At 49.4% G+C, this 15,476-nt stretch overlaps 1 protein-coding gene across 1 annotated transcript in view; it reads right to left on the bottom strand.

Annotated features, from left to right (window-relative positions):
• LOC146839428 (transcobalamin-1-like) overlaps positions 1-15,476 on the bottom strand; it is a 96,589-nt gene that overhangs the window by 5,832 nt on the left and 75,281 nt on the right. Inside the window, exon 8 of the mRNA XM_085651476.1 lies at positions 15,028-15,146. Within this exon, the coding sequence (XP_085507602.1) occupies positions 15,028-15,146 (119 nt within the window). The remainder of the gene's footprint in view (positions 1-15,027; positions 15,147-15,476) is intronic.

Raw genomic sequence — 15,476 nt, 5'->3', positions numbered from 1 at the left:
TTGGTGATCCTATATCAATCTCAGTGGTCGTGGTGGTATGTGGGCAAGCCGCACATGACCCACAAGGAAAATGTCCTTGTACCGCTGGCAAACCCCATAGAGTGTTCTGAGTTTCTTTGTTTTTGACCCGGGGTCGGGTGTGCACTAACCTATCCTTTAGATTAGTACTACGTTTGAATGCAAACAATGGACGTGGTAATGCTTCATCATCTATATTCAGAATCTTCCAATGAGATAAGATGGTGTTTTTAATCTGATTGGAAAATTTGCAAAAAGTATGGACACACGTCAGTCTATCCTGAGTCTCTTTCTTCAGTTTTGGTTCCAATAATGCTTCACGATTGTTGTTAAGTGCTCGTTTGAAAGATCTTTTTATCAGTTTCTTGGGGTATCGTCTCACTTGTAATTGTTGGGACAAGTTTTTGGCGTGTTCGCGGTATTTGGCTGTAGTGGAACAGTTCCTCTTTACCCTCAGAAACTGGCCAAAGGGTAAATTGTCCCTCAGGGCTTTAGGATGGTAACTGTCGTACAGCAATAAGGAATTCCTTGCTAGTGGTTTCCTATATAGTTCGGTATCAAGCCCCCCATTAGAGGGTGTAATCAAAACATCCAAAAAAGGAAGTTGTGTTTTGCTGTATTCACACGTGAAGTTAAGAAAGGTGTTGCAGTTATTTAGCCATGTCTTAAATTCCAGTAGCAATGGCAAAGAGCCCCGCCAAACTACAAAAATATCATCAATATATCTCTTCCATATGAGAATATTGGTTAGATAGGGATTGATGATGTTAAGAACATTCTCACACTCAAAAACGTGTACATACAGGTTCGCCAGGCTGGGAGCAAAAATGCTCCCCATTGATGTACCCGATATCTGTAGGAAGAATTGTTCCTCGAATTGAAAAAAGTTTTCTTTCATTGCCAGTTTGGCACATGCTACAATGAAAGACACAGGTGTAATTGAATCCGGAGGATTGTTTAGCAATAGTGTCTCTATCATCGAGAGTGTTTCATCCTGAGGGATGCAAGTATAAAGCGACTCAACGTCGAAAGAAACCAGAAAGTCTGTCTGGGAATCAAAAGGCAAGTCGTTAACTAGTACCAAGATGTCTTTGGTATCCTTAAGGTATGTGGGCATTTGTTCAACCAAGGGACGTAAAAAATAGTCCGAAAAAGAAGAAAGGGGTTCTAGTAAAGAACCTAGTCCTGAAATAATAGGACGGCCTGGAGGAGGTATACGATTCTTATGCACCTTGGGAAGTATGTAAAAATACGGTACAACCGGAAAACTTCTGATTAAATAAGTGGCTTCATTTGCTGTGATCCAGCCGTTGGTACTAGCCTCATTCACCAGAATTTTAATCTCCGATAAGAGTCTCGGCGTAGGGTCTGCTGTAAGTCGTAGATATGACTTATCATCATTCAATTGTCGGAGACATTCAGTTCGATAAGCAATGGTGTCCATTACTACAGTCGCCCCGCCCTTGTCAGCGGGTTTGATTGTAATAGTCTCATCACTGGTGAGTGATGTTAGGGCTCTGCATTCTCTCTTGTTGAGATTCTGAAACTGGCTCTTGGTGGTCTTGCAGATTTTGGTAATCTGCGCAGTCACCGCCTTTTCAAAAGTTGAGACTGCAGCCGGGACCTGGCTGGTAAGTGGATTGAATGTTGATTTGTTCCGTAATCCTGTGTTATTGACCAATACATCAGGAGAGCCTGTTGGTTCTTTCCGAAAGAAAAAATGCAAACGTATTTTGCGAAAAAAATGCGCAAGTTCTTGTTGAATCGTGAAAGGATCACCTCCAAAGGAAGGAACAAATCCCAAACCTTTGTTCAGTAATGATAACTCATCCGGATTCAGGGTTTTTTTGCTCAAATTTATCACGAGGTCATGTGAGAGCTGGGTCCTGCTATGTTCTCCATCGATCCTCGAGTGGAGAGTGGGGCTGAACTGTCTGCCCAGTGGACTTGATTTTGATTTTGTCGCCTCTTGCCTCTGGACCGGCCACGGCCATACCCTAAAAAAGACTGCTGATTAGGATACATTTGGGGTTGTGGTGGATACAAAAAAGGTTGTCCAAAGTGTTGGAAAGGAGGATACTGTGCAGGACCGGGGGGCCACCATTGAGGAGAAGGAAAACCTGGTGGACCTCTTCTCTGCCCTCTCTGGAAACCTCTTGTTCTTCTGTTATTCCTTCTGTTGGTTGAATCGCCTTGGAAGGAGTTGTCTGAGTCGCTGGACCATCCCTCACTACCTGAGGTAGAGTAGTCAGAGCCATATCTACGGCCCTGTCGATTGTATTGAGGATTTACATAATCCGTGCTGGTGTATGGATAAACTTTTTCCATAGAAAACTTAGCTAAATCTTTTTTAAATTTATTGATTTTAGTCATCAAAACGGAGTCTTTGAAATCCTTATTGCTTTTATTACATTCTTCATTTTGTTTTTTGAAAAGTGCACCAGTCAATGTGATTTTAATCTGTGCTTCTAAAGCCTGAATTTCAATCAATATAGTGTCGGCCACCCGTTTGGCAGTACTAATGATAAGAATGAGCCAATCACGGGTGCACTTCCAGGCTATTAAAGACCAATCGTTGATGAAGGTCTTATCATCCAGGAACAACCTAGGGGCATTAGTGACAATGAGTCCTGTAGGGGCACAATTGCCTCTAAGGTACTCAGTCATGATGGCTCCATGTATGTACACTCGGGAATGAGATTTTTTGAGAGTCAGAAGTTTCGCCCAGTCATCTCCTTGGCTAGTACTACTCCCCTGAAAGGTGTCAATAATACTAGGTGTGTCAAGAATAGCTTGGGCCAGAGTGTCATCAAAGGCTAAACCTTGTCGTTCAGCCATAATTAATGCAAGTAAAACCTAGTGAACAATTACGAGAGACCTGCCAAACATTTAGAAACCCTACAGCAGAGTTATGTTGCGAACAAGAAAAAAAGAAGAAGACCCACAGCCGTGGTGGCTGTTCATAGACAAAGTACAAAAATGGTTTGACAACCAGAGGGTCTGAGGGAAAATGTTTATAGAGACCACACAGGGTTTGTTCCCCCAATGAATACTTAACAACCAAGTGAAACCCTGGGGTCTACGCTAAAGTTTTATAAAATGTAAAGAACTACAATATCATTGGTGGGTCGAAGGATCCCAGATATACAAGTGAAACAAGTGAAACACCGCCTAAGAAAAATAATGCTAATGGGCATATCCCTTGAAAGGACGAAATCCCTCACTCACCAGAGGTGACATGCTTCATCATTGGGATTCTCCAATCCCAGAGGAAACCCCTAGTTCCTCTGGGGGCTACAACTCCCTCACTGTGAGGGAGGAGCACACGGATGTTTTGTTGTACAGATAAATGGGATGTACTAAATCCACAATGGCGAGCCAGTGATATAAGTGAGGGCGCAGCGCAAAAAAAATATTTTTGTTATTTATATTTTATGTGATATGAAGTGAAAGTGATCTTAAAAATAGCTCAAGAGCGTCCAAGCACTGCTTTATTGATAGTGCGTCCTTGGCTACAATTAAAACGTAAGTGCACCACTAGTCAACAATTTTTTAGACCATGGTGATGGTGATAGTTGTCGACATGTTTCAGCCTTAGAGCCTACAGATATGGCACGGCTTTCGTCAGGACTTGAAACAGCTGCTGCGTATCAAACAACCAGAAAAGGATACTCTGGGTCCAACACTTTAAGTCAAGTGCATCACGAGAAAAGACCACCTGAAAAAGACCCAAAAACCACTAATATAAAAAAGCGGTGTCGCACACACAAACAGGATTAAAGCAATTCATTAATGACAGTGGGCTATCAAAAAAAGGAAAAAGGAAGGACTTACCCGTGAATACTGGGTGAGTCAACCAACCTCTCACTGGCAACTGCTCAGGAAAGAGTGCACCGCTCTATGAGAAAGTAAGGTGATCGCTGTTATAGTAACACTCAGATCTCTAACCTTAGGGGATGAAAACAGCCAAACCCTACCGGAGAGTCTATCTAAAAAGTAGGAGTTAACATAATGTAACGACAGGGACTCGTAAAGGAACCACTAAGTTTGAACAAACAGGCTCAGTGTTGTTTGTCAAGGTGCAAAACAAAATTTTTTAGGCATTAGATATAGGGTGCACTAACAACGGGGATAAGACCACTAATAATGTCCACACCTAACATACGCCAGCTGGTAGTACTCAACAGTACACCCCAAACAAAGTAAAACGAGATTCAGAGCAATTGCTACACAAGAAGGAGACTGCCCCATGAGCGACCTACCTGTCCGTCGGTACACCGTGGCCTCAATGAGCCCGATGCCGGAGGTGCCGTGGACAGGAAATCCTCTGCTTAAAAAAGGCAGTTCCACAGGTTCGAATAGCCAATCAGGTGCCCTAATGCTGGTCGGTCAAAAGCACACGGAGCAAGCAGCGATTGACTTCAGCACGCATGCTCCAAGAGAACACTGCTTCGCGCATGCGTGTCTGACCACTCCTGGTCTCTGGATAGCGCATGCGTAAGTGAATGTATGAACGCTCCGGTCAAGACCATCATATCTCTCACCTTGAAACGGAGCCTAATCGTCATACTAGACGATACAACCAGAAAAAGCACATATGCATCATCGGTCATTTGGTGAACCAACTATGACCGATGGAGATTACATAGGGTTCATATAGTTCCTTTCCAGTACTCTTACATGCTTTTCCAGAACCATACAGCACTTTTTGGTTATTGATAGATTCTCCTTCTTAGCACCTGCACTTTTGGGAATTACAACATAGTGGTTTTTAAAATTTCTAAAAAAAGTGTTGAAGAGAAGGACTGGTTCACCAAATGACCGATGATGCATATGTGCTTTTTCTGGTTGTATCGTCTAGTATGACGATTAGGCTCCGTTTCAAGGTGAGAGATATGATGGTCTTGACCGGAGCGTTCATACATTCACTTACGCATGCGCTATCCAGAGACCAGGAGTGGTCAGACACGCATGCGCGAAGCAGTGTTCTCTTGGAGCATGCGTGCTGAAGTCAATCGCTGCTTGCTCCGTGTGCTTTTGACCGACCAGCATTAGGGCACCTGATTGGCTATTCGAACCTGTGGAACTGCCTTTTTTAAGCAGAGGATTTCCTGTCCACGGCACCTCCGGCATCGGGCTCATTGAGGCCACGGTGTACCGACGGACAGGTAGGTCGCTCATGGGGCAGTCTCCTTCTTGTGTAGCAATTGCTCTGAATCTCGTTTTACTTTGTTTGGGGTGTACTGTTGAGTACTACCAGCTGGCGTATGTTAGGTGTGGACATTATTAGTGGTCTTATCCCCGTTGTTAGTGCACCCTATATCTAATGCCTAAAAAATTTTGTTTTGCACCTTGACAAACAACACTGAGCCTGTTTGTTCAAACTTAGTGGTTCCTTTACGAGTCCCTGTCGTTACATTATGTTAACTCCTACTTTTTAGATAGACTCTCCGGTAGGGTTTGGCTGTTTTCATCCCCTAAGGTTAGAGATCTGAGTGTTACTATAACAGCGATCACCTTACTTTCTCATAGAGCGGTGCACTCTTTCCTGAGCAGTTGCCAGTGAGAGGTTGGTTGACTCACCCAGTATTCACGGGTAAGTCCTTCCTTTTTCCTTTTTTTGATAGCCCACTGTCATTAATGAATTGCTTTAATCCTGTTTGTGTGTGCGACACCGCTTTTTTATATTAGTGGTTTTTGGGTCTTTTTCAGGTGGTCTTTTCTCGTGATGCACTTGACTTAAAGTGTTGGACCCAGAGTATCCTTTTCTGGTTGTTTGATACGCAGCAGCTGTTTCAAGTCCTGACGAAAGCCGTGCCATATCTGTAGGCTCTAAGGCTGAAACATGTCGACAACTATCACCATCACCATGGTCTAAAAAATTGTTGACTAGTGGTGCACTTACGTTTTAATTGTAGCCAAGGACGCACTATCAATAAAGCAGTGCTTGGACGCTCTTGAGCTATTTTTAAGATCACTTTCACTTCATATCACATAAAATATAAATAACAAAAATATTTTTTTTGCGCTGCGCCCTCACTTATATCACTGGCTCGCCATTGTGGATTTAGTACATCCCATTTATCTGTACAACAAAACATCCGTGTGCTCCTCCCTCACAGTGAGGGAGTTGTAGCCCCCAGAGGAACTAGGGGTTTCCTCTGGGATTGGAGAATCCCAATGATGAAGCATGTCACCTCTGGTGAGTGAGGGATTTCGTCCTTTCAAGGGATATGCCCATTAGCATTATTTTTCTTAGGCGGTGTTTCACTTGTATATCTGGGATCCTTCGACCCACCAATGATATTGTAGTTCTTTACATTTTATAAAACTTTAGCGTAGACCCCAGGGTTTCACTTGGTTGTTGACTAGGCGGAACATGATTGTTGTGTACCATAAACAACTTGGTCTGATGAGCAACACTGAAAAGATGTGTGAGTTTATCTGAGATACTACAAGAGTAACTCAGTGAGTAAAAGACACTTTAAAAGGAAGTTGCACTGTGGACATCTAGCGTCTCATGAGTGAACAGTAGTGCTCTACAATCAACTGATTGATTGATTGGCTGCGGACTACAATAGATTGTGTTCTACCTGCTATTCATATTTTTCTGCTACATATCAACTTTTCCACCTTGAGAGCGTTGCTGTTGTGCCCTCTGATGCTAAGACTGCTGGCTGAAAAATGGCGCCAGTCTCTGAAAACATGGAGGGTGGAGACACCGAGCATGAGTGCACTGTGGAGGCAGGGTGGGTATTCTGGGAGGGTCCTGCTGGTTTTCATGTTCCCAGTAGAAGAAAGGCAGCACCAATTACAGGTGGTGGCCCAGTTTCCTGTAGGGAAGAGACCTGTGGGTAGCTCTGTCTTAAGACACAAAGCGGTAAGTGGGACTTGGACAGCGTAAAGCAGGCGCTGTCACCCTGGTGGTGTTACCAGGTCATATGTAGTGTCTTCCTTGTTTATGTCCACTACATTGCAGCAGAACTGGGCCTCTGCACAGGGCCTGCCCCTACCAATTGTGCCTTCCTCCACATCAGCACCTTCAGCAGATAATCTCTGCTGGTTAGAAGAACAGGCCTTTAGCACAACACGGGACATTGCTCGGCTGCACCAGACGCCACCCTGTTTACGTGACACAGCATGTTTCGGTCAGGGCCTACTTTACTTGCCAAAGAGCACACAAGTGTTGTACAAAGAGTCCACCTTAGAGAGGCAGTGTAGGGGAGTTTGGGGGGAAATCGAGAAGAGGGTCTGGAATAAGCTAGAGAAGAAACATTAAATATTTGCCTCATTTCATACACTCTGTTGTGTCATTCGTCTGTACACATTTCCCTTCCATCTCTCAGCCTGCTCAGCCTTCTCCACCTTTCGAACTCTCCCCCCTCCTTTTTGGCACCTCCCTCTACCCCTCTTCCTACTGGTTATATACTGTCTTACACCTCCTTCCTGGTTCCAAAGGGGTGGTTTCATTCAGCACACACAGACACACTGCTCCTTCCTGGTTCCAAAGGGGTGGTTTCATTCAGCACACACAGACACACTGCTCCTTCCTGGTTCCAGAGGGGTGGTTTCATTCAGCACACACAGACACACTGCTCCTTCCTGGTTCCAGAGGGGTGGTTTCATTCAGCACACACAGACACACTGCTCCTTCCTGGTTCCAGAGGGGTGGTTTCATTCAGCACACACAGACACACTGCTCCTTCCTGGTTCCAAAGGGGTGGTTTCATTCAGCACACACAGACACACTGCTCCTTCCTGGTTCCAGAGGGGTGGTTTCATTCAGCACACACAGACACACTGCTCCTTCCTGGTCCCAGAGGGGTGGTTTCATTCAGCACACACAGACACACTGCTCCTTCCTGGTTCCAGAGGGGTGGCTCCATTCAGCACACACAGACACACTGCTCCTTCCTGGTTCCAGAGGGGTGGTTTCATTCAGCACACACAGACACACTGCTCCTTCCTGGTTCCAAAGGGGTGGTTTCATTCAGCACACACAGACACACTGCTCCTTCCTGGTTCCAGAGGGGGGGTTTCATTCAGCACACACAGACACACTGCTCCTTCCTGGTTCCAGAGGGGTGGTTTCATTCAGCACACACAGACACACTGCTCCTTCCTGGTTCCAGAGGGGGGGTTTCATTCAGCACACACAGACACACTGCTCCTTCCTGGTTCCAGAGGGGGGGTTTCATTCAGCACACACAGACACACTGCTCCTTCCTGGTTCCAGAAGGGGGGTTTCATTAAGCACACACAGACACACTGCTCCTTCCTGGGTCCAGAGGGAGGGTTTCATTCAGCACACACAGACACACTGCTCCTTCCTGGTTCCAGAGGGGTGGTTTAATTCAGCACACACAGACACACTGCTCCTTCCTGGGTCCAGAGGGGGGGGGGGGGTTCATTCAGCACACACAGACACACTGCTCCTTCCTGGTTCCAGAAAGGTGGTTTCAATCAGCACACACAGACACACTGCTCCTTCCTGGTTCCAGAGGGGTGGTTTCGTTCAGCACACACAAACACACTGCTCCTTCCTGGGTCCAGAGGGGGGGGGGGGTTTCATTCAGCACACACAGACACACTGCTCCTTCCTGGTTCCAGAGGGGGGGTTCATTCAGCACACACAGACACGCTGCTCCTTCCTGGTCCCAGAGGGGTGGTTTCATGCAGCACACACAGACACACTGCTCCTTCCTGGGTCCAGAGGGGGGGGTTTCATTCAGCACACACAGACACACTGCTCCTTCCTGGTTCCAGAGGGGGGGTTTCATTCAGCACAAACAGACACACTGCTCCTTCCTTGTTCCAGAGGGGTGGTTTCATTCAGCACACACAGACAAACTACTCCTTCCTGGTTCCAGAGGGGGGGTTTCATTCAGCACACACAGACACACCGCTCCTTCCTGGTCCCAGAGGGGTGGTTTCATTCAGCACACACAGACACACTGCTCCTTCCTGGTTCCAGAGGGGGGGTTTCATTCAGCACACACAGACACACTGCTCCTTCCTGGTTCCAGAGGGGTGGTTTCATTCAGCACACACAAACACACTGCTCCTACCTGGTTCCAGAGGGGTGGTTTCATTCAGCACACACAGACACACTGCTCCTTCCTGGGTCCAAAGGGGGGGTTTCATTCAGCACACACAGACACACTGCTCCTTCCTGGTTCCAGAGGGGGGGTTTCATTCAGCACACACAGACACACTGCTCCTTCCTGGTCCCAGAGGGGTGGTTTCATTCAGCACACACAGACACACTGCTCCTTCCTGGTTCCAGAGAGGTGGTTTCATTCAGCACACACAGACACACTGCTCCTTCCTGGTTCCAGAGGGGTGGTTTCATTCAGCACACACAGACACACTGCTCCTTCCTGGTTCCAGAGGGGTGGTTTCATTCAGCACACACAGACACACTGCTCCTTCCTGGTTCCAGAGGGGTGGTTTAATTCAGCACACACAGACACACTGCTCCTTCCTGGTTCCAGAGGGGGGGTTTCATTCAGCACACACAGACACACTGCTTCTTCCTGGTTCCAGAGGGGTGGTTTCATTCAGCACACACAAACACACTGCTCCTTCCTGGTTCAAGAGGGGGGTTTCATTCAGCACACACAGACACACTGCTCCTTCCTGGTTCCAGTGGGGTGGTTTCATTCAGCACACACAGACACACTGCTCCTTCCTGGTTCCAGAGGGGTGGTTTCATTCAGCACACACAGACACACTGCTCCTTCCTGGTTCCAGAGGGGTGGTTTCATTCAGCACACACAGACACACTGCTCCTTCCTGGTTCCAGAGGGGTGGTTTCATTCAGCACACACAAACACACTGCTCCTTCCTGGTTCCAGAGGGGGGGTTTCATTCAGCACACACAGACACACTGCTCCTTCCTGGTTCCAGAGGGGTGGTTTCATTCAGCACACACAAACACACTGCTCCTACCTGGTTCCAGAGGGGTGGTTTCATTCAGCACACACAGACACACTGCTCCTTCCTGGGTCCAAAGGGGGGGGTTTCATTCAGCACACACAGACACACTGCTCCTTCCTGGTTCCAGAGGGGGGGTTTCATTCAGCACACACAGACACACTGCTCCTTCCTGGTTCCAGAGGGGTGGTTTCATTCAGCACACACAGACACACTGCTCCTTCCTGGTTCCAGAGAGGTGGTTTCATTCAGCACACACAGACACACTGCTCCTTCCTGGTTCCAGAGGGGTGGTTTCATTCAGCACACACAGACACACTGCTCCTTCCTGGTTCCAGAGGGGTGGTTTCATTCAGCACACACAGACACACTGCTCCTTCCTGGTTCCAGAGGGGTGGTTTAATTCAGCACACACAGACACACTGCTCCTTCCTGGTTCCAGAGGGGGGGTTTCATTCAGCACACACAGACACACTGCTTCTTCCTGGTTCCAGAGGGGTGGTTTCATTCAGCACACACAAACACACTGCTCCTTCCTGGTTCAAGAGGGGGGTTTCAATCAGCACACACAGACACACTGCTCCTTCCTGGTTCCAGAGGGGTGGTTTCATTCAGCACACACAGACACACTGCTCCTTCCTGGTTCCAGAGGGGTGGTTTCATTCAGCACACACAGACACACTGCTCCTTCCTGGTTCCAGAGGGGTGGTTTCATTCAGCACACACAGACACACTGCTCCTTCCTGGTTCCAGAGGGGTGGTTTCATTCAGCACACACAAACACACTGCTCCTTCCTGGTTCAAGAGGGGGGTTTCATTCAGCACACACAGACACACTGCTCCTTCCTGGTTCCAGAGGGGTGGTTTCATTCAGCACACACAGACACACTGCTCCTTCCTGGTTCCAGAGGGGTGGTTTCATTCAGCACACACAGACACACTGCTCCTTCCTGGTTCCAGAGGGGTGGTTTCATTCAGCACACACAAACACACTGCTCCTTCCTGGTTCCAGAGGGGTGGTTTCATTCAGCACACACAGACACACTGCTCCTTCCTGGTTCCAGAGGGGTGGTTTCATTCAGCACACACAGACACACTGCTCCTTCCTGGTTCCAGAGGGGTGGTTTAATTCAGCACACACAGACACACTGCTCCTTCCTGGTTCCAGAGGGGGGGTTTCATTCAGCACACACAAACACACTGCTCCTTCCTGGTTCAAGAGGGGGGTTTCATTCAGCACACACAAACACACTGCTCCTTCCTGGTTCCAGAGGGGTGGTTTCATTCAGCACACACAGACACACTGCTCCTTCCTGGTTCCAGAGGGGGGGTTTCATTCAGCACACACAGACACACTGCTCCTTCCTGGTTCCAGAGGGGGGGTTTCATTCAGCACACACAGACACACTGCTCCTTCCTGGTTCCAGAAGGGGGGTTTCATTCAGCACACACAGACACACTGCTCCTTCCTGGGTCCAGAGGGAGGGTTTCATTCAGCACACACAGACACACTGCTCCTTCCTGGTTCCAGAGGGGTGGTTTAATTCAGCACACACAGACACGCTGCTCCTTCCTGGGTCCAGAGGGGGGGGGGGGGGGTTCATTCAGCACACACAGACACACTGCTCCTTCCTGGTTCCAGAAAGGTGGTTTCAATCAGCACACACAGACACACTGCTCCTTCCTGGTTCCAGAGGGGTGGTTTCGTTCAGCACACACAAACACACTGCTCCTTCCTGGGTCCAGAGGGGGGGGGGGGGGGTTCATTCAGCACACACAGACACACTGCTCCTTCCTGGTTCCAGAGGGGGGGGGGTTCATTCAGCACACACAGACACACTGCTCCTTCCTGGTCCCAGAGGGGTGGTTTCATGCAGCACACACAGACACACTGCTCCTTCCTGGGTCCAGAGGGGGGGGGTTTCATTCAGCACACACAGACACACTGCTCCTTCCTGGTTCCAGAGGGGGGGTTTCATTCAGCACAAACAGACACACTGCTCCTTCCTGGTTCCAGAGGGGTGGTTTCATTCAGCACACACAGACAAACTACTCCTTCCTGGTTCCAGAGGGGGGGTTTCATTCAGCACACACAGACACACCGCTCCTTCCTGGTCCCAGAGGGGTGGTTTCATTCAGCACACACAGACACACTGCTCCTTCCTGGTTCCAGAAAGGTGGTTTCAATCAGCACACACAGACACACTGCTCCTTCCTGGTTCCAGAGGGGTGGTTTCGTTCAGCACACACAAACACACTGCTCCTTCCTGGGTCCAGAGGGGGGGGGGGTTTCATTCAGCACACACAGACACACTGCTCCTTCCTGGTTCCAGAGGGGGGGGGGGTTCATTCAGCACACACAGACACACTGCTCCTTCCTGGTCCCAGAGGGGTGGTTTCATGCAGCACACACAGACACACTGCTCCTTCCTGGGTCCAGAGGGGGGGGTTTCATTCAGCACACACAGACACACTGCTCCTTCCTGGTTCCAGAGGGGGGGTTTCATTCAGCACAAACAGACACACTGCTCCTTCCTGGTTCCAGAGGGGTGGTTTCATTCAGCACACACAGACAAACTACTCCTTCCTGGTTCCAGAGGGGGGGTTTCATTCAGCACACACAGACACACCGCTCCTTCCTGGTCCCAGAGGGGTGGTTTCATTCAGCACACACAGACACACTGCTCCTTCCTGGTTCCAGAGGGGGGGTTTCATTCAGCACACACAGACACACTGCTCCTTCCTGGTTCCAGAGGGGTGGTTTCATTCAGCACACACAAACACACTGCTCCTACCTGGTTCCAGAGGGGTGGTTTCATTCAGCACACACAGACACACTGCTCCTTCCTGGGTCCAAAGGGGGGGTTTCATTCAGCACACACAGACACACTGCTCCTTCCTGGTTCCAGAGGGGGGGTTTCATTCAGCACACACAGACACACTGCTCCTTCCTGGTCCCAGAGGGGTGGTTTCATTCAGCACACACAGACACACTGCTCCTTCCTGGTTCCAGAGAGGTGGTTTCATTCAGCACACACAGACACACTGCTCCTTCCTGGTTCCAGAGGGGTGGTTTCATTCAGCACACACAGACACACTGCTCCTTCCTGGTTCCAGAGGGGTGGTTTCATTCAGCACACACAGACACACTGCTCCTTCCTGGTTCCAGAGGGGTGGTTTCATTCAGCACACACAGACACACTGCTCCTTCCTGGTTCCAGAGGGGTGGTTTCATTCAGCACACACAGACACACTGCTCCTTCCCGGTTCCAGAGGGGTGGTTTAATTCAGCACACACAGACACACTGCTCCTTCCTGGTTCCAGAGGGGGGGTTTCATTCAGCACACACAGACACACTGCTTCTTCCTGGTTCCAGAGGGGTGGTTTCATTCAGCACACACAAACACACTGCTCCTTCCTGGTTCAAGAGGGGGGTTTCATTCAGCACACACAGACACACTGCTCCTTCCTGGTTCCAGAGGGGTGGTTTCATTCAGCACACACAGACACACTGCTCCTTCCTGGTTCCAGAGGGGTGGTTTCATTCAGCACACACAGACACACTGCTCCTTCCTGGTTCCAGAGGGGTGGTTTCATTCAGCACACACAGACACACTGCTCCTTCCTGGTTCCAGAGGGGTGGTTTCATTCAGCACACACAAACACACTGCTCCTTCCTGGTTCCAGAGGGGTGGTTTCATTCAGCACACACAGACACACTGCTCCTTCCTGGTTCCAGAGGGGGGGTTTCATTCAGCACACACAGACACACTGCTCCTTCCTGGTTCAAGAGGGGGGTTTCATTCAGCACACACAGACACACTGCTCCTTCCTGGTTCCAGAGGGGTGGTTTCATTCAGCACACACAGACACACTGCTCCTTCCTGGTTCCAGAGGGGTGGTTTCATTCAGCACACACAGACACACTGCTCCTTCCTGGTTCCAGAGGGGTGGTTTCATTCAGCACACACAGACACACTGCTCCTTCCTGGTTCCAGAGGGGTGGTTTCATTCAGCACACACAAACACACTGCTCCTTCCTGGTTCAAGAGGGGGGTTTCATTCAGCACACACAAACACACTGCTCCTTCCTGGTTCCAGAGGGGGGGGGGGGTGGTTTCATTCAGCACACACAGACACACTGCTCTACCTGGGACCAGAAGGGCGGGCTCACCGAGGACCCCCAGGCCCACAGCACCTGCATGGTTCCAGAGCAGTGTTCCCTCAATTCCTACAGACACCCCGCGTTTACTTAGTTCTGGAGGAGTACTGCCTTCAAATCCACAACTGGAAGTGCACAGCTCCCCCAGCCAGAGCTGTGCCCCCCATTTTTACCTGTAGGACTATAGCCCCTCCCTAGGGCCAGAACGGCGGTGTGCCTTCATTTCTAGAGACAAGCACCCCCACATTTATTTATAGGCGTGGTCTCCCTCAATACCCGCATCCACATGGCTCATACCTGGATCCAGAGTGTAGTAGCACTGAGTACCCATACACGTGTGACTCCTACCTCACCCCATGTGGGATAGTAGCACTCCATCCCCAGAGTTTCACAGCTCATACATTACTTGACAGGCGGGTCTCCCGCAAAACCCACATGCACATGGCTCATACCTGGACCCAGAGTGGTAGTAGCACTCAGTCTCCAAAGGCTCACTGCTCATACATTACTTGACAGAGGTGGTCTCCCTCAATACCCGCATGCACATGGCTCATACCTGGATCCAGAGTGTAGTAGCACTCAGTACCCATACACGTGTGGCTCCTCCCTCGTCCCATGTGGGGTAGTAGCACTCAGTCTCCAAAGGCTCACTGCTCATACATTACTTGACAGGCGGGTCTCCCTCAGTACCCGCATCCACATGGCTCCTACCTAGATCCAGAGTGTAGTAGCACTGAGTACCCATACATGTGTGGCTCCTGCCTCATCCCATGCGCAGTAGTAGCACTCAATCCTCAAAGGCTCACACCTCCACCTCCAGGGCAGTAGACTCACTCAATACAGACGCACATCTCCTACCTTGGCCCACATGGATGGTCCATGTGGAACTACACAGAGAGCTGGCACTTACCTTGGTTCAGAGGGGTGGTCCCACTCAGCAGCTGCCAGTAGGTCCTCTCAGTGTTGCTGGCGGCCAGTCCATTAATGGAAGCGATAGAAGGCCCCCAGCTGGTCTGCTCCACCACTAAACTGCAAAAAGATTTTAGGAGGCAATGGTTATCAGTCCATGGAGACCCACAGCACCTCCACCAGCACAGCCCTGTTATCAACTGGGGGCTCTGCACAGCACTGTGACCACAGCACTCTGATCAACTGTGGGCTGTGGACAGCATCACAACTACAGCACAGCACTGCGACCACAGCACAGCACTCTTATCAACTGCAGGTTGTGGACAGCACCGCAACCACAGCACAGCACCATTATCAATCACGTCTCCACCAGCACAGCTCTGCTATCAACTGGGGGCTCCGTACAGCACCACTACCAGCACAGCTCTGTTATTAACTGCAGGCTCTGTA

The sequence above is a fragment of the Triturus cristatus genome, chromosome 4_1 (genome assembly GCF_964204655.1).
Source record: "Triturus cristatus chromosome 4_1, aTriCri1.1, whole genome shotgun sequence".
In the NCBI taxonomy this organism is placed as follows: domain Eukaryota; kingdom Metazoa; phylum Chordata; class Amphibia; order Caudata; family Salamandridae; genus Triturus; species Triturus cristatus.
The sequence above is the reverse complement of the archived record's forward strand: the minus strand, read 5'-3'. Positions and strand labels throughout refer to the sequence as shown.